General features: G+C 47.0%; 1 protein-coding gene across 1 annotated transcript in view; it reads left to right on the forward strand.

Annotated features, from left to right (window-relative positions):
• Nucleotides 1-1,257: 1,257 nt before the first annotated feature.
• LOC124008561 (A disintegrin and metalloproteinase with thrombospondin motifs 5) overlaps nucleotides 1,258-19,278 on the forward strand; it is a 28,450-nt gene continuing 10,429 nt past the window's right edge. Inside the window, exons 1-4 of the mRNA XM_046319930.1 lie at nucleotides 1,258-2,648; nucleotides 11,500-11,632; nucleotides 12,256-12,423; nucleotides 12,798-13,081. Coding sequence (XP_046175886.1) covers nucleotides 1,554-2,648; nucleotides 11,500-11,632; nucleotides 12,256-12,423; nucleotides 12,798-13,081 — 1,680 coding nt within the window. The 5' untranslated portion in view covers nucleotides 1,258-1,553. The remainder of the gene's footprint in view (nucleotides 2,649-11,499; nucleotides 11,633-12,255; nucleotides 12,424-12,797; nucleotides 13,082-19,278) is intronic.

A 19,278-nucleotide genomic window follows, 5' to 3' on the forward strand; every position in this document is an offset into this window, starting at 1 on the left:
CCCTCAACATCCAGTAAAACAAAGGAACTGATTGTGGACTTCAGGAAGGAACCAAGCTGGCCACCCCCCCCCCCCCTTCAACGGGGCTGCCGTGGAGGCCGGTCAAAAATATCAAGTTCCTCAGTGTACACATCTCGGTGGAGTGGTAATGGTCAAGCCACATGGACACCGTGGTGAAGAAGACACGACAGCGACTATTCAACGTCCGGATGCTGAAGGAATTCCTCCCGCACACAAAGAGAAAGACGTGTCCTCAGCACTGTGAATACAGGACACACCACACACACACGCTTTTTGAGACAGTTGAACTGTGAGAACTTCTATTCTGAAAATGCCATCAATTATCCATCTCTACAGTTGTACAATTAAGACTTCAGACACTCTCCAGCCCACTGTTACAGTTGCCCCTTCAATTATTAAAAGAGCCACACTTAGGAACTTTAAAAATAACAGGCAAGTGTTAAATACACCCATTTGAATGCTGAGCTAAAGAGTGCTGTTTTCTCTTTGGCCTACTGTAAAAAATAAATGTAACCTTTTATTTAACTATAAGAAGAGCGGAAGCTTATGAGTTGTGGTGGTGGCTGGTGTTGTTGTTGTTGTTGACGTTGTGTGACTGCTAGTAGTGATGATGTCACGCTTGAGTGAAATGAGCTCCAACAGAGCCACACATCACCAGAGTGAATGCCCCTGCTCCGAGCACACAATAGCCGTTATTCTGTAGAGTAGGCTAAACCCGCGGGCGACTGGGGTAGCTGGAGCGTTGTAAGCACAGCGCTGGTTTTCCATAGCAGTCCATAGAGTGACTGCAAATGACATAGCACTCCATGTGACTGTAAATGACGGCACGTTTTGTTATATCTCCAGCCAAAACACGAGTGTCTTTTTTTTTATCTCACAAAGGAAGAAGATTTTGAGGGATGACCCCTTCGAATTGAACCCTTGCGCGCGCTCATATTTAGACTACACGCACGCTCGCGCGCTTAAAAACGCATACAGACAGACTGCCACGCTCTTTCTATCCCAACTAGTGGGAATACTGAAGATATGGGTGACTATTGAAAAATGCATTGTTCTAGTTCTCCTTTACTCTCCTGTTTGCGTCTCGGCGCCGGGGACATGACCAAAAAGGGGAGTTGGGTGGGGCGGCAGACTCGGAAGCCTCCAGCACTTGACTTTGCTTTGATTTCTGCAGACACGAGAACACAGCAGGGAGAGAGACGAGGGGGGTGGAGTGGCGAGTCAGTGCAAAGGGGCAGGACTTTTTCTCTCTCCTCTATTAAGAGGAAACTTTTGTGTTTTGTTCTCCAAGTTCAGCTCGGTCCTCAAGCCGTGTTCTCCGCTGCGCTTTTCTTCAATCTCCGCTCTTTTCTTCCATTCCCTCCGATGCCTTCATTTTTCTGCGTTTTTTTCACTTTTCATTGCAATTCTGGATATCGAGATCATGCGCATTCAAAGGGGACCTGTTCTGAAAATGGTTTGTTCTTCGTTTCCATTACTGTTTTAGTTGGAATATAAATGTTTCGCCGTGCACTACTTGTTTTGGGGTAAAGATGACCCGTGTCTTTTGCGCTTTTGCTGGAGTCATGATGGTGTTTCGCGTTATTTTGCTGTGCATCATGGAGTTGCATACTGGCTGCGATGCCGTGCTCGCCGCCGGTCTCACCACTTTCAGGGCTTTCGCTCCACCTGCACAAGAGGGTGTTGTACGGACCGTCGATCGGATTTACCATGGAGGTGGGAAGGTTGGTTACCTACTCTACATGGACGGGAGAAGGTTTCAGTTAGATATGGAGAGGGATGAGTCAATTTTGTCACATCACTTCAGTCCGAAATATGTGATGGCCCTGATGGGGGCGGTAGAAGGCGCCGCGCCTCTGCACCGGGAGTGTGTTTACAGGGGAACCGTGGACTCCAACCCCGAGTCCCTGGCGGTTTTCAGCCTCTGTGGTGGGGGTCTAGAGGGATTTTTCGCTTTGAAACACGCACGCTACACAATCACACTTCTCATCCGAAGCAAGGGACACGATAACGACGTGCGTTCGCTGGATGACAAGGATGCGAAGAGCGCGCTCCACTACTTCACGCGGGAGCGCTTCAGCTTCGAAGCCATGCCTGTGAGCGAGAGCTGTGGGACCAAGGAAGGGCGCGGGCGCATGGATGCACCGAGGAAACACCGGCGTAAGGGTCGAGGGAAGGGGAAACGCGACCGGCATGGTGTCACCCTGGACAGGGGCGAGGAGCGCAGCAGAGCGCACGGCAGAAGATGGTGGACGCAGTTGTCCAAACCTGCCTCTCCACCCTCACTGGGAAGTCGGCGCAAGAGGTCGGTTTCGCGCGCCAGGCACGTGGAGCTCCTGCTGGTCGCAGATGAGTCCATGTCCAAGAAGTACGGCAAGGACCTGCACCACTACCTGCTCACGCTGTCCTCCATCGCTTCCAAGTTGTACGGTCATGCCAGCATCGAGAACCCCATCCGTCTGTCCGTTGTGAAGGTGACCATGGTCACGGAGAAGGAGAAGGGGCTGGATGTGTCCAAGAACGCAGCCGCCACGCTCAAGAGCTTCTGCAAGTGGCAGAACCAGCAGAACCCACTGGACGACGACAACCAGCACCACCACGACGCCGCCATCCTCTTCACCAGGCAGGTAAACAAACAAACAAAACCAGAGTCCGACCCTCCCCCCCCCCTTCCCCCATCACCTGGCGGAGAAAACACATACCACTGCGCGCCAGGTCAATCCCTTCCCACTCACTGGACTAAAGCGCATTTTACACTGAGGTGTTACCCCAAGCATGACGTCAGTGTTTATTGTTGTTATGGTACTGCTTGCGTGACAGACCGTTTCTGTACTCGTACCTGTTATTCGGGGGAGTCATTTGACCCTAAATATGTTATTTACATTTTTGTTATCAAGCCGAAATCTGCTTCGGTTTAGTGTTTCCAATTTGAGTGATTTTGCGTCACTCTCGCTTTTCTCTCTGTCTGTCTTGCACAGCCTCCCACCTCTGTGTGGGCTCCTGCGTGTGTCTTATAACAACCCTAAAAAAATAGCGTTTCCTCCGCTGGTGTTTTTATGGGCAGCCTCCTCCGTCGACTCTCCCAGTCCCCTGACAACCAATGTCTCGAGCCTGTGTGATCTATCGCACCCGCTGCGCACGCACATTCTTCCACGGTTGAAGGGATGCAGTTGAAATCAGCTGCTGGTTAGAGTTCAGAATGTTACTCTCAACCAGAAACCGCAGCCAGCCTTCAGCCTTAATTTATTTTTTTCCCTTAATTTTTCCCTTTCCACTTTTTTCCCCCTCCTACATGTTTTTCTCTGAGCAGAGCTGGGACTGGAAAAAAAGCAAACACATGCACTACCATTCAAAAGTTTGGGGTCACTTAGAAATGTCCTTGTCTTTTAAAGAAACGCAATTTTTGTCCATTAAAATAACATCAAATTGATCAGAAATACAGTGTAGACATTGTTAATGTTGTAAATGACTATTGTAGCTGGAAATGGAAGATTTATTTTATGGAATACCAAGGTAGACTTACAGAGGTGCATTATCAGCAACCGTCACTCCTGTGTTCCAATGGCACCTAGTGTTAGCTAATCCAAGTTTATAATTTAAAAACGCTAATTGATCATTAGAAACCCTTTTGTAATTATGTTAGTACAGCTGAAAACTGTTTCCTGATTAAAGAAGCAATAAATCTGGCCTTCTTTAGACTAGTTGAGTATCTGGAGCATCAGTATTTGTAGGTTCGATTACGGGCTCAAAATGGTCAGAAACAAATAACTTTCTTCTGAAACTCGTCAGTCTATTCTTGTTCTGAGAAATGAAGGCTATTCCATGAGAGAAATTGCCAAGAAAATGAAGATCTCGTACAACGCTGTGTACTACTCCCTTCACAGAACAGCGCAAACTGTCTCTAACCAGAATAGAAAGAGGAGTGGGAGGCCCCGGTGCACAACTGAGCAATAGGACAATTACACTGTGCACCGGGGCCTCCCACTCCTCTTTTTATTCAGGTTAGAGACAGTTTGCGCTGACCATTTTGAGCCCTTAATCGAACCCACAAATGCTGATGCTCCAGATACTCAACTAGTCTAAAGAAGGCCAGTTTTATTGCTTCTTTAATCAGAACAACAGTTTTCAGCTGTGCTAACATAATTGCAAAATAGATTTCTAATGAGATTTCTAATTAGCCTAATTAGCCTTTTAAAATGATATACTTGGATTAGCTAACACAACGTGCCATTGGAACACAGGAGTGACGGTTGCTGATAATGGGCTTCTGTACACCTATGTAGATATTCCATTAAAAATCAACCGTTTCCAGCCTCAATAGTACCTGCCAGCTGTATGTTGATAATGTCGTCGTTCAGCCAGCATAAGATATTACAGTTTTTAATGTCCCGTTGAGAGTTTAATCTTCCTTGTAGGTCATCAATTTTATTTTCCAATGATTGCACTTTAGCTAGTAGAAAACGGAACGCAGGGGGGTGTTTATGTTTATTCGATCGCCTACGAATTTTCAGAAGGCAGCCCAACCTCCGTCCTCTTTTTCTCCATCGTCTCTTCACGCGAATGACGGGGATTTAGGCCTGTTCCCGGGAAAGCAATATGTCGTTCACGTCAGGCTCGTTGGACTCGTTAAAGGAATAAAAAAAGCTTCTGCGTGGTGAGTAGTTGCTGTTCTGATGTCCAGAGGTTATTTTCGATCATAAGAGACGGTAGCAGCAACATTATGTACAACATAAGTTACGAACAACACAAAAAAAGCAAACGTAAAAACACAATCGGTTAGGAGAATGTAAAATGTCAGACATCTTCTCCAGCGCCGTCTTCTCGACATTTTATGTTACCCCTCTGAAAACCAATAGCCTACATTTACCAAGACCACACTCGTTTACACAAGATCTCATGGTTTTGCCAATTTGACTTCAGATTCTGACCTATATTCTCATTTCTCCAAACATCACATTTCGAAGTTGCTCCAAATGTCAAATTTCGAATTGTTTTTGGCACACTGGGTTGACTCCTCCCGCTCAGCATCTTTCCATTTCTGCAAACATAAAATTTGAAGTTAAGGGTTAAGGTTTTGGATAGGGTTAAAACATAAAGTTTAGGCCTTTATTCCGAATGGTTAAGGGTTAAAAGTTGTATTTATTTAATTTTAATTCAACTAGCGTCTACCACAGGGATTGAATATATGACCTACGGATCCAAATCATGGTATTATGATGGTAATAGTACTCACTGTTACCCCTAGTGGCCGGTTGTGAAGGTATTTACGGATGTCCTCAGGACATGGACAGACCTCCAATTTCTAAGTCAATCTTGAGCGATCTGCCTGCGTTTAACACACACACACACACACATCTCAAACCCACTAAACTCTCTGCATTTTTCACCCCTCTGCTGTGGTTTCTTGGTCCGTCGGCTGTGGTTGAGGTGCCAGGTATCTTTCTTGCCTCAGGATTGTGGTACGCGTAACTAAGTCATGCAAGGTTTTTTTGTGCTGGAGATGGCTCCCACTACCAGGGAATACCGAGGTAACTTTTTTTGGCCCCGGCGCCCCTGTGGATCCTGTTGGCAGTGCCACGTGAGCATACCTGGGCTTGGTAGGTTGGCAGAGCAACGGTGCGCCAACTATTACCACCACCACCTGCATGGGTATGGACTTCCCACCCACTTGGCAGTGCTTTCCCTCTGTGTCACCTGCAGGGGGGGTAGGGTGGCATGGCTGGCACAGTGGCTGGCACACCGGGCACGGAGATACTTGGCGCTGGCACTACCCAGGGGCAAGTGACAGGTCATAACAACAGTAACAACTCTATAGCATAACAACATGATAACACCTGCAAGGTGTTTGGAGTGGGTCATGACTTATCAAAAGGTTAAAGGTCAGTGAAGCCCCCCTCAGCCGATAGGATTTGAACTCTGATTTCATGATTGGCTGTAGTGTCAGATCACTGTGTCTTTAACCCTTCCATTCATTTGTCTCTTATTGCTGTAGCTTGTCATCAAGGAAGTTAATGTCGTAGCTTGGGTGAGTCGCGCTCATTCAATGGAAGTCAAATCCATCAGCAGACTGCATTCTCACAGTCACAGACGAGACCCATCCATTCTTTGGCGATATGGGGGGGGGGGGGGGGGGGTATTGGAACATGCGGTTATTCATGCATGGGTCCAATTACTCCAGTCCCAACACCCCCCTCACCTACTGAGTGAGCTGACCCATGTGCCAGTGTCACCGGGCTCTGTGCATGCAGCACCGCGACAGAACAAGAGACACATTGAGGGGACTCGGTGTGTGTGTGTATGCATTTGTCATTTGTATGTGTGTGCAGTTGTGGGTGTGTGCATGCGCGTGTGTATGTGCGTGCCTGTGTGTGATTATTAGGTGTTACGTCACAGTGTGACCGGACGCATGACTGCTCTCGCCAGGGGACCGGGACATTAAACAAAGCCTCACTGTGAGGAGAGGAGCTCTCTACTGACAGAACATAGAGCAGGGATCATGGACTAGATTCAGCCGCGGGCCTATTTTCTTCTGGAGCAGATGTTCAGGGGGCCGGGACATAATTACAAATCATTTGTGGACTGCAAATTAGCCGCAAGAAGCCCAAACATATATATATATATAATAATATTTGACTAAAACATAATCATTCCCAACCTTGCTCACATTTGTACACGATCACATAGGTTTCTCTATTATGTGTGAGAATACTTCGAAACAGATTTCCAAAATTGAAATCAATTGGAGTTGATTTACTGGTGTCCAACAATAACAAAAGTAATTCATTTTCTTTTCAAACACTAAGAGTTTTTTTGCTCAGATAACTTGGGAGGCCAAATAAAAATTGTCCCATGGGCATCCAGTGAAGGAGCCCTGACATAATGAGAGACAGACAGAGCCCAGAAATAATCAACTTGAAATAGCCAAGAAAACATCACTAATGACATGAATATGCAGCATGGAAATATTCACCGTAGATATTGCATCCTTCGGGATGATCATGTTTATTGTAGCCTCTTACGTTGATTGTTCCCTCGTGCACTAGGACTTACGTGTTTTACGGTTTCCTTGTTGCCAGAGAGAGAGGTAGAGAGAGAAATATAGGGGGGGGGGTAGAGTGATAGAGGGAGGACACAGAGTGTTTATTGTGTGTTTACTCTGAGAAAGAGAGAGGGAGAGAGAGCAAGGACTCTGAGAACGAGAGAATGTGACTGCAGGGGGCGGAGAAAGCATAGAAACGTTAGGCTACGTCGCCGTTTTTGTTGAAGGTTACGCATCTGTTTGAAGGTTAAGGGCACGTATTCGCCACACGTCCCAAAGTAGGACTAGACTACTGATCTAGGATCAGATCTGCCCTCTTATTCATAATGAGAAGTTCAATTATTGTTGTCTCTATGTTAAAGTACAGTGCCCTGCAGATGTCCCTGTCAGTTTCACCAGACAAACAGACCGACCAGTGGTGCGCAGCCCAGAGGCTTTGCTCCAACCAATAACACCTAGGTCATTTTCACTTCATACACAAAACACACAATCACCTTATGCAGTTGCTGGGTCTGAAAAGTGAATTCATAATCTGTGAGGCAGAGTAGCCTATCACACACTCTTACTAGGCAGCTATGGCATGTAACAAGATGTTCCTTACCAGTCACGTGGACCGAGTGATGGGTCGAAAGTTGAATGGCAGAGTTTATATCGGCATGAAATACAGGATCTATGAAATACCCCAGTCTTATAACAAATAGAGGAGATATAGTCCTACCTATGGGAGTAGAGGACCGGGAAACACACACCTTAAACACATATACACACACACACACACACGCCCTTTAAGCAGACACACACAGTGCACACACACACACACACACACACACACACACACACACACACACACACACACACACACACACACACACACACACACACACACACATACACTGTAAGCAGAAACACTGTAAGCAGACACATGCACGCACACATACTGTGAACACACACTCACACATACACACACACACATACACACAACAAACATGAGCGAGGAGAAGAAGCGACGGGAGAGAGAACATAGGACATACTCTGCTCAAATCAAACACGTGTGTACATACTCAGTTCTCCACGGCACATGATAGAATGTGCGCATGTGCACTGGAGTTGGAATGATAAAGAGTATGGACATATGGACGTTTTGGAAGGGGGTCCGTCTGTTGCTGTCTGGTTCGTTTTAGTAGACAAAACAACGCCATGAACTGAAAGGATCAGCTAGTAGTTAAGGTCTGGGATGATATTCACCAAGCATCTCAGTGTAGAATTGCTGCTCTAGGATCAAACCTTATTTATTTATTTATTCTACCCCTGGAATGACGATCACCGGCTCTCTGATAAGCTGATATGGTTGAATATGAAGGATACCACCAGGTTATTGGATGAAGGTAGCCTCTTAGATGTGTGACACACGTCACAGGAGGTTTGTCAGGGCCTGACCAAGAAAAAACTTTTAGGGGTGGGCTCTAGCCTAGTACGATTGCCATTTAATAGGCTAATGTCATTCTCACCGATGACTGGCAGGCCATTCATTTCACGGTTAGTTGATACTTACATTGTTGACACTGATTTTTGAGTGACAAGTTGTTGTGGTTAGTCTCTCTGGACTCTCTCCACGATACAGTAATTGCGGTGTTTGGTGTGTGTGTGTGTGTGTGTGTGTGTGCATGCGCGCTAATGCCACAGACTGACAGTGTGTGTGTCTGTGATTGACGCGCTCCTTTACTCAGAGTGGCAGTGTGTTTTTCGAACGCAGCTAGGGTGTGTTCCCCGGTTGACCCGAGACACACACAAACGCACATACACGCACACATGTACATGTACACGCACACACAAACACACCCTGGCTCTCTTTCTCACACACATACACACACACACACTCAGTCTTCTTATATGATCGTCTACTGACCTAAATACCACCGACGCTGAGGTTGTTTTTCTCCATATTTCCATAACGGCCCTTTCCCTCCCTTCTTTCCTCCTTTTTTTTCATTTCCTCCATCCTCCCGTCCCCTTTCCCCAGGTGTCTGATTCCATAACTTTATTTCTTTTGCTCTCTCCTTCTCACCCGCCTGCTTTCTTTCTCTCGCTCACCCTCCCATATGTTCTGTGAAAGCCCCTTGGGATAAAAGGAAAATAGCAAGCTGGAAACACACTGGAGAGCGGGAGGGAGGGGAGAAAAAAAGAGAGATTGGACAGAGAGTGAAAGTGAGAGAGAGAGAGAGAGAGAGAGAGAGAGAGAGAGAGAGAGAGAGAGAGAGAGAGAGAGAGAGAGAGAGAGAGAGAGAGAGAGAGAGACGCAGAGGGAACATGAGAGGGACAGGGACAGAGTGCAAGGGACAGAGTGCAAGGGGCAGTGGGAGGCAGAGAGAGTCGGGGACAACAAGTTCAAGTGAACAAAAGAGAGTGAAGGTGAAAGAGAGAAAGAGAAACCGGGACAGCTAGTAAGTAAGAAATAGGAAAACCAGCACATCTATGGTGAATATGTTGGTTTCTACAATGTCCCTCCCGATTGGCTAGGGAGATTAGCCCTTTCTTCATTGTCCCTCCCGATTGGCTCGTTCATCTGATAGTGACAACAAGGAGTTGAAAACATGTCATGTCTATTCTCTCCATCTACACCCACATCAGGGGGCAAAATCTTAACAATGACCAACACAATGCATTTAGTGGAATGGAATCAGACTGGACTGTATTTGACTTTGTTTTTATCTCTCCTTTAGTATGTAGTATGTTTCTCGTTGAAGAGTCTCTGTCTAAAGAAAAGGGGTGTCCAAAATGGCACCCTATTCCCTACATAGTGCATTATTTTTGACCAGAGCCCTAAGTAGTTCACTATATAGGGTAAATTGGGTACCACACTAGGGCTACGGCCGAAATGGCACTGATGGCCCTATGGACCCTGGTCAAAAGTAGTGCACTATGTAGGGAATAGGGTGTCATTTCGGACACTGCCAGCGTTTGTGTCTGGAGTGAGTGTATGAGGCGTTCCCCCCCGTTGGTCATGTGTTGGAGAGCCCAGAACGGAACATAGACGGGTTTGTTCCTAAAGTGTTTCATCCGAGACGAGTAAATACACAGCCCAGAGAGTCTCTCACACACGGCACAGCGGGCCTGTCAACGCCACTTAACTAGGAATTCATCCTGTCCCCAGGGTTTTTATTTCACCTTTATTTAACCCAGGTAGGCTAGTTGAGAACAAGTTCTCATTTGCAACTGCGACCTGGCCAAGGTAAAGCATAGCAGTGTGAACAGACAACAACACAGAGTTACACATGGAGTAAACAATAAACAAGTCAATAACACAGTAGGAAAAAAAGGAAAAAAAGAGTCTATATACATTGTGTGCAAAAGGCATAAGGAGGGTAGGCGAATAATTACAATTTAGCAGATCAACACTGGAGTGATAAATTATCAGATGGTCATGTGCAGGTAGAGATACTGGTGTGCAAAAGAGCAGAAAAGTAAATAAATGGGGATGAGGTAGGTAAATTGGGTGGGCTATTTACCGATGGACTATGTACAGCTGCAGCGATCGGTTAGCTGCTCAGATAGCAGATGTTTAAAGTTGGTGAAGGAGATAAAAGTCTCCAACTTCAACAATTTTTGCAATTCGTTCCAGTCACAGGCAGCAGAGAACTGGAAGGAAAGGCGGCCAAATGAGGTGTTGGCTTTAGGGATGATCAGTGAGATACACCTGCTGGAGCGCATGCTACGGGTGTGTGTGGGAGGGGAGCCTGGGGTGGTGGGTGGAGTGGAGAGGAGTGCGTGTGTGTGCCCGTATCTCATTCATAGATGACACTTGCACTTTTACAGTTAATAACGTATGTATGTATACTGTGAGAGTGTGTGTGCATGCTTGCATGCCTATGTGTGTCTGTGTGTGCGTGCATGCTTGTGTCACCGTGTATGCGTGTGTGTGTTTCGGAGAACGAGACAGTCGATGGCATAGGGACACAGTGTTTGATTGACTGATTGATTCCTTTTTACACAGCAGAGTAGCTTCAAGGCCTCTGGGCATCATCTGTATAGATCTGTGTGGGAGCTGGAACACTGGTCAATACACAGTGCTGTATCTAAGAGAGAGAGAGAGGGAGAGAGAAACCAGGATTGGCGAGAGAAAGAGAACAGAGAGAGGAAAAAGAGGGCAGAAACGGAGAACTCAATAGCATCAACAAAATATGGGTCAAATAATGTCTGATCTTCTCTCATTTCTCATCTCTAAACTATCTGGCTTGTCCTTGCATTGTCTGTGTTTTGATGTGCATGTGTGAGTTCTACAGTATGTGTGTCTGCCCTAACTTGACACTCAACATTTAACATGATACATACATTCAATCTCAGGCGATGGGCAAAGTAAAGCAATATACCTGCTGCCGGCAGGTATTTTTTACGTCATTTCACCCTTTCCACCAACCCGCTTGCTTGTGCCCCCTGTATAGGACCTGTGTGGGCACCACTCGTGTGACACACTGGGCATGGCCGACGTTGGCACCATCTGTTCACCAGAGAGGAGCTGTGCTGTCATAGAGGACGACGGACTCCATGCCGCCTTCACCGTGGCACACGAGATAGGTGGGCACCGCTCGCACACCTGCATACAAACACACACACACACACACTCGATTACCTGCCAATACATGCATACACACTCACATTCCCACACATTTGTTTTATGTACGTAAACGTATCCAAACTCTATTGCTATCACTGTCACCTGAGGTCTCTTTATTGTCCCCAAATCCAGAGCATACTCTGGAAAACACACAGTACTACATAGACCCATGGCTACATGGAACTCTATTCCAGTAAGATCTGATTTAAACAACAGATACAACTACAGGTTAAGGAACGAAGCTGACTGAAGAGACACGAACACAGGCACACGCACGCATATGCAGGCACACGCTAACACACGTACATTGTAATGTTGTAACACTGTTGTATTGTGGTATGATACATTTCGTATTGTAGATATGTAATGGTAGAGTAGTGGTGTAATAATGTGTTGTATGTTGTACTTGCCTTGGCAGCAGCTAATGGGGAGTCTTCATAAATACAAACACACACTCTCAAGAACACAATACTTACTGCATAACACCCCTCCCCTCCACCCCCCTCCTCCCCCCCTGCCCCCCCCAAAATGATTTGTATTTCTCTCTGCCTGCCTGTCCCGTCTCTCTGTCTGTGAACCAAAGGTCACTTGCTGGGCCTGTCTCACGACGACTCCAAGTTCTGCGAAGAGCGTTTCGGCGCCAGCGCGGACAAGCGTCTCATGTCGTCCATCCTGACCTCCATCGACGCCTCCAAACCCTGGAGCCGCTGCACCTCAGCTACCATCACGGACTTCTTTGACGATGGCAACGGTAAGACATGAAGAGGGGGAGGAAAGCCGGGAGGAGAGCAGGGAAGAATATCAGGGTAGGATTGAGGAGGATGAGAAGAGGAGAGAGGAAGAGGAGAGAATGAAATCCAGAAGTATTTTGGCACTCCAGGCCAACCAGGTAACCAAGTCTTTATTGTAAAAGTCAGGAGAATAACCTCAATGACTTACTTGGTTAAACAGGGGGTTGGGCTCACCTACTGCGCATAGTTAATGTGCTGTTGTCTTTGTCCAAATTGAATCCAATGTCCCTTCACACCTATCGAGTGGCAGATTAGAATGATCGGAGGATTGACAAACCAGACAGACAAACAGCCTTTGGCATTGGCCCACGTCCACCCCTCTCTCCCTCTACAGCCGAGTGTCTCCTGGACTCCCCCCGCCTGCCCCTGCTCGGCTCAGAGGAGCTTCCCGGCCAGAGCTACGACGCTGTGCGCCAATGCCGCCTGGCGTTTGGACCCGAGTACACGGTCTGCCCGGGCATGGACGTGTGCGCCCGCCTGTGGTGCGCAGTGATACGCCAGGGGCAGATGGTGTGCCTGACCAAGAAGCTGCCCGCCGTGGAGGGCACGCCGTGTGGCAAGGGTCGCATCTGCCTCCAGGGAAAGTGTGTGGACAAGACCCGCAAGAGACACTACTCGGTAAGGAGAGGGGGGAGGGAGGGGAGGAGAAGGAATGGGAAGCAACAACGCAATAGGCTGACAGCATAGACGGAGTGGAAGACAGTGGAAGAGCAGAGTACGACTTTATTATTATGTATTATTCTCTAGAGATGGGAAGGAGGGAGGGAGGAAAAAACACAAATAAATATAATTGTATTGTATAAATATAAATATATTGTCACAAACACAGGATAGGTGCAGGGAAATGTGCTCATCCATAGTAGTACTGCACCCCTGGAGGACATTAGGGTTAAGTAGCTTGCTCAAGGGCACATCGACAGATGTTTCACTTTGTCGGCTCATGTATTCAAACCAGCGACCTTTCGGTTACTCACCCAACGCTATAACCACTAGGCTACCTCCTGCCCATTAGGGTGACAACATAGACAAGTCTCTCAAATTATACTACTTGGTGAGAGGAATGGTGGGAGAGAGGTAGTGGGGGGGGGGGGGGGCTGTGGAGTAGGGTGAGTACGGTGAGAGTGCCAACATTAGCGATGAGAGACACTATAAAACAAGGAGAGAAGGAATGATGGGAGGGAGTGTAGAGAGAGGGACAGAGAGAATGGGAGGCTGGGATGGAGTTAGGTGAACGTGTGGACAAGAGTCACAGGAGATATATACTGAGTGTACAGAACATTAAGGACACCTGCCCTTTCAATGACATAGACTGACCAGGTGAAAAGGTAGGATCCCTTATTGATGTCACTTGTTAAATCCACGTCAATCCGTGTAGATGAAGGGGAGGAGACTGGTTAAAGAAGGATTTTTAAGCCTTGAGACAATTGAGACATGGATTGTGGACATGTGTCATTCAGAGGGCGACTGGGCAAGACGAAATCATTTTGAACGGGGTATGGCCAGGCGTAGGGCTGTGGTGGTCATGACATTCTATAGTCCCCTAACTAGAATATAGTTCTAGACCAACTAGGCATCTATATTCAGTGTTGGGGAGTAGTGAACTGCATGCAATGCAACTCGTAATTTAACCAGATTTTAAAGTAGCTTGTTAGTGTTTTCAGGAGTTAATTACCTTTTTGCCATGTAGTGGTGTAGCTAACTACTGGAAATATACACTACTTTTAAAAATTGTTGGTTGTTGGCAAGAATTTCCTTTCTTTTTCAGCAGCAGACCTGCCTAATTCTCACTTGAAACACATATTTTGTGTTTAAAAGGCGATAGTACACACTCTGTTAAAGTATGACTCCAGAGTGATCTGTTCTTGTGTTTAAAAGGCGATAGTACACACTCTGTTAAAGTATGACTCCAGAGTGATCTGTTCTTGCCGTTTCAGATTTAATAACTTGAGTTAAGTAAACTATATTTTTTATTAAGGGTAGATTTAGTGTATCTTAACTTCGTCCAGTGTGCAGTTATTTGGTAGCTTGGTAAACTATATCTTCAGAGTAGACTCCCAAACACTGTCTATATTGTATATCTAGACCAACTTACTTACTAGAATATACAGTAGATCTTGTCTAGACCAACCATCTATTTCAAAGTAATTGCAAACAAAATGTTCAATGAAAATATGCATGTTTATTTTAGATGGGGAGAGGGGAGGGGATGGGAGGGGATGATGGGAGGATAGGTGACGAGAGCATAGGAGAGGACATGAGGTTTCACACCTGCTGGAGGGGGGCCCCCCTAGGGGTCCTAAGGGTGAAGAGGGGGGTACAACGACCCATTGAGAGCTGCAACAAAATAAAAACAGGACATAAGGGGGTTAGGTTAATCCTAGGATCAAGGGTGAGGGGTTACAGTCCATTGTTAGTTTATTGGTTATGTGTTGGGTAAGGGCTATACAATGTTCTACTCCTCGCCTTAATGCTACATAGCAATTTCCCCTGTGGGATTGAATCTCTCTTTCATTCTCGACCATCCTACTCACCAGCCTCGTCTCTCATTCACCAATGCCTCTTGTTCCTCCTTCCTCCTCTCCAACTCCTTCCTCCATCCACTCCTTGTCTGCGATGTCATTTGCTCTCTTCTCTATCTCTCTGTTCTTTATGTCCAGGAGTTTGGCTTGACTCCTACCCCAGTCTATTCATTTCCATCCTCTCTCTCTCTTTCTCCATCCACACTCTTTCTTTCCACCTCTTCTCTCTCCTTCCTCAGCCTCTCCTTCTCCATCTTCCTTACCTTTCCCTCTGTCAACTCTTTGTCTTTTGCCAGCTGCGCTCTCACCCTCTCCACCTCCTTCCTCTCCTCTGCCACCCCCTTCCGCTCCTCCCCCACCTTCTTCCTCTCCTCCTTCAACCCCTTTTTTCTCCTCCGCTACCTCCATCCTTTCCACCATCACCTGCTCCTCTCTTCACCTGCAGCTCCCTCTTCTCCACCTCCTTCCTCTCCACCTGCTCCTCCCTCTTCAACTGCAGCTCCCTCTTCTCCACCTCCTTCCTCTCCACCTGCTCCTCCCTCTTCTCCGTTACCTCCTCCCTCCTCTTAAACTCCTCCTCCTTCTTCTGGTTGGACTCTGCCCTTTTCTTACCCTCCTCCATGGCTTTGAGCTGAAGGACAGTCTGTAAGAATGACACTCCGTAAGTCAGTAAGAGAGGACATGTTCATTTTACAGCCTATCTCAGCCCAACAGTCAGTCGCTGGTCATGATGACCCACTCAGACCTGGGTTCAAATACTATTTGAAATCTTTCAAATACTTTGAGTGTTGCTCTTTACTGCTTGGAGTGCCAGATGGGTTGGGTTTACCGTTTTGGGACTATTCTATTGGTCTATTGAGCCAGGAAAGCTCAATCGAGCACAAGGTCCTGAACCCAGGTCTGAACCCACTACAACTAACAACCCATAGAATAAATAGAACCCACAGAATAAACCAAGAGGCTGAAGTGTAGTGTGATAGAATATAGAATTAAAATGAATTATTGTAGTTATATAGGTTGTTAGTTGTAGTGTTATAAAATTAGAATGAATAGAACCCATAGAATGAATCATTCTAATTCTATGGGTTGGTAGTTGTAGTAAGATAGAATTCAGAATGAGAATGAAGAGAACCTGTAGAATGAATCATTCTTATTCTATCTAACACCTCGACCTGAGTTTAAATCTGTGCTTGATTGAGCTTGCCTGGCGCATTGGAACCAATGGAATACTCCCAAAAGTGTGAACCCTGTCCATCCGGCACCTCAGACAGGCTTAAGCAAACGCTCAAAGTATTCTATATATTCTTTGAAGAGTTCAAATACTAGGCCTATTTGAACCCGGATCTACTAACAACATTATACATTTCCATGATGAGGGACTTGTTACCATTAGTCTAATAATTGCATGGATGTGTATAAACTGTCAAATACACAAAGTACATAAAATACATGAAGTAAAATACAGAAACTTGACACTCACTTTAGAGACTGCCAGCCTCCGTGACCTCCCCTTCATCGTCAAGACCAAAAACAATACAAAATACTGTACAAACAATATATAGAAAAAAAGTAAGAAATCAACAAAGTCAAAGCAACAAATAAAACAAAAAATAAATATATGATGTACAAAAAATAAGAGTACAATAAAATAGAAATAGAGTAGGCTAAATAGTAGGTTGAATATTTCGCAGGTGTTTGCAGCTAGCTGCAGATAGTGTTGGTAGCGGTCCAAAAATAAATACTGCTAGCTAGCCAGCTAGCCCCCGAATAGCAGCACTGTAGTAACTATTACACTCAACGGAACGACTTGATTAGTGTAGTGTCAACAACGCAGCCACTGCCAGCTAGCCTACAAAGTCAACAACGCAGCCACTGCCAGCTAGCCTACTTCAGCAGTACTGTATCATTTTAATAATTTTAGTCAATAAGATTCTTGCTACGTAAGCTTAACTTTCTGAACATTCGAGACGTGTAGTTCACTTGTCATTCCAATCTCCTTGCATTAGCGTAGCCTCTTCTGTAGCCTGTCAACTATGTGTCTGTCTATCCCTGTTCTCTCCTCTCTGCACAGACCATACAAACGCTCCACACCGCGTGGCCGCTGCCACCCTAATCTGGTGGTCCCAGCGCGCACGACCCACGTGGAGTTCCAGGTCTCCGGTAGCCTCTGGAACTGCCGATCTGCAGCCAACAAGGCAGAGTTCATCTCAGCCTATGCCTCCCTCCAGTCCCTCGACTTCTTGGCACTGACAGAAACATGGATCACCACAGATAACAATGCTACTCCTACTGCTCTCTCTTCGTCCGCCCACGTGTTCTCGCACACCCAGAGAGCTTCTGGTCAGCGGGGTGGTGGCATCGGGATCCTTATCTCTCCCAAGTGGTCATTCTCTCTTTCTCCCCTTACCCATCTGTCTATCGCCTCCTTTGAATTTCATGCTGTCACAGTTACCAGCCCTTTCAAGCTTAACATCCTTATCATTTATCGCCCTCCAGGTCCCCTCGGAGAGTTCATCAATGAGCTTGATGCCTTGATAAGCTCCTTTCCTGAGGACGGCTCACCTCTCACAGTTCTGGGCGACTTTAACCTCCCCACGTCTACCTTTGACTCATTCCTCTCTGCCTCCTTCTTTCCACTCCTCTCCTCTTTTGACCTCACTCTCTCACCTTCCCCCCCCTACTCACAAGGCAGGCAATACGCTCGACCTCATCTTTACTAGATGCTGTTCTTCCACTAACCTCATTGCAACTCCCCTCCAAATCTCCGACCACTACCTTGTATCCTTTTCCCTCTCGCTCTCATCCAACACTTCCCACACTGCCCCTACTCGGATGGTATCGCGCCGTCCCAACCTTCGCTCTCTCTCCCCCGCTACTCTCTCCTCTTCCATCCTATCATCTCTTCCATCTGCTCAAACCTTCTCCAACCTATCTCCTGATTCTGCCTCCTCAACCCTTCTCTCCTCCCTTTCTGCATCCTTTGACTCTCTATGTCCCCTATCTTCCAGGCCGGCTCGGTCCTCCCCTCCCGCTCCGTGGCTTGACGACTCATTGCGAGCTCACAGAACAGGGCTCCGGGCAGCCGAGCGGAAATGGAGGAAAACTCGCCTCCCTGCGGACCTGGCATCCTTTCACTCCCTCCTCTCTACATTTTCCTCCTCTGTCTCTGCTGCTAAAGCCACTTTCTACCACTCTAAATTCCAAGCATCTGCCTCTAACCCTAGGAAGCTCTTTGCCACCTTCTCCTCCCTCCTGAATCCCCCCTCCCTCTCTGCAGATGACTTCGTCAACCATTTTGAAAAGAAGGTCGACGACATCCGATTCTCGTTTGCTAAGTCAAACGACACCGCTGGTTCTGCTCACACTGCCCTACCCTGTGCTCTGACCTCTTTCTCCCCTCTCTCTCCAGATGAAATCTCGCGTCTTGTGACGGCCGGCCGCCCAACAACCTGCCCGCTCGACCCTATCCCCTCCTCTCTTCTCCAGACCATTTCCGGAGACCTTCTCCCTTACCTCACCTCGCTCATCAACTTATCCCTGACCGCTGGCTACGTCCCTTCCATCTTCAAGAAAACGAGAGTTGCACCCCTTCTGAAAAAACCTACACTCGATCCCTCCGATGTCAACAACTACAGACCAGTATCCCTTCTTTCTTTTCTCTCCAAAACTCTTGAACGTGCCGTCCTTGGTCAGCTCTCCCGCTATCTCTCTCAGAATGACCTTCTTGATCCAAATCAGTCAGGTTTCAAGACTAGTCATTCAACTGAGACTGCTCTTCTCTGTATCACGGAGGTGCTCCGCACCGCTAAAGCTAACTCTCTCTCCTCTGCTCTCATCCTTCTAGACCTATCGGCTGCCTTCGATACTGTGAACCATCAGATCCTCCTCTCCACCCTCTCCGAGTTGGGCATCTCCGGCGCGGCCCACGCTTGGATTGCGTCCTACCTGACAGGTCGCTCCTACCAGGTGGCGTGGCGAGAATCTGTCTCCTCACCACGCGCTCTCACCACTGGTGTCCCCCAGGGCTCTGTTCTAGGCCCTCTCCTATTCTCGCTATACACCAAGTCACTTGGCTCTGTCATAACCTCACATGGTCTCTCCTATCATTGCTATGCAGACGACACACAATTAATCTTCTCCTTTCCCCCTTCTGATGACCAGGTGGCGAATCGCATCTCTGCATGTCTGGCAGACATATCAGTGTGGATGACGGATCACCACCTCAAGCTGAACTTCGGCAAGACGGAGCTGCTCTTCCTCCCGGGGAAGGACTGCCCGTTCCATGATCTCGCCATC

This window comes from Oncorhynchus gorbuscha, linkage group LG21 (assembly GCF_021184085.1).
Source record: "Oncorhynchus gorbuscha isolate QuinsamMale2020 ecotype Even-year linkage group LG21, OgorEven_v1.0, whole genome shotgun sequence".
Classification (NCBI taxonomy): Eukaryota; Metazoa; Chordata; class Actinopteri; order Salmoniformes; family Salmonidae; genus Oncorhynchus; species Oncorhynchus gorbuscha.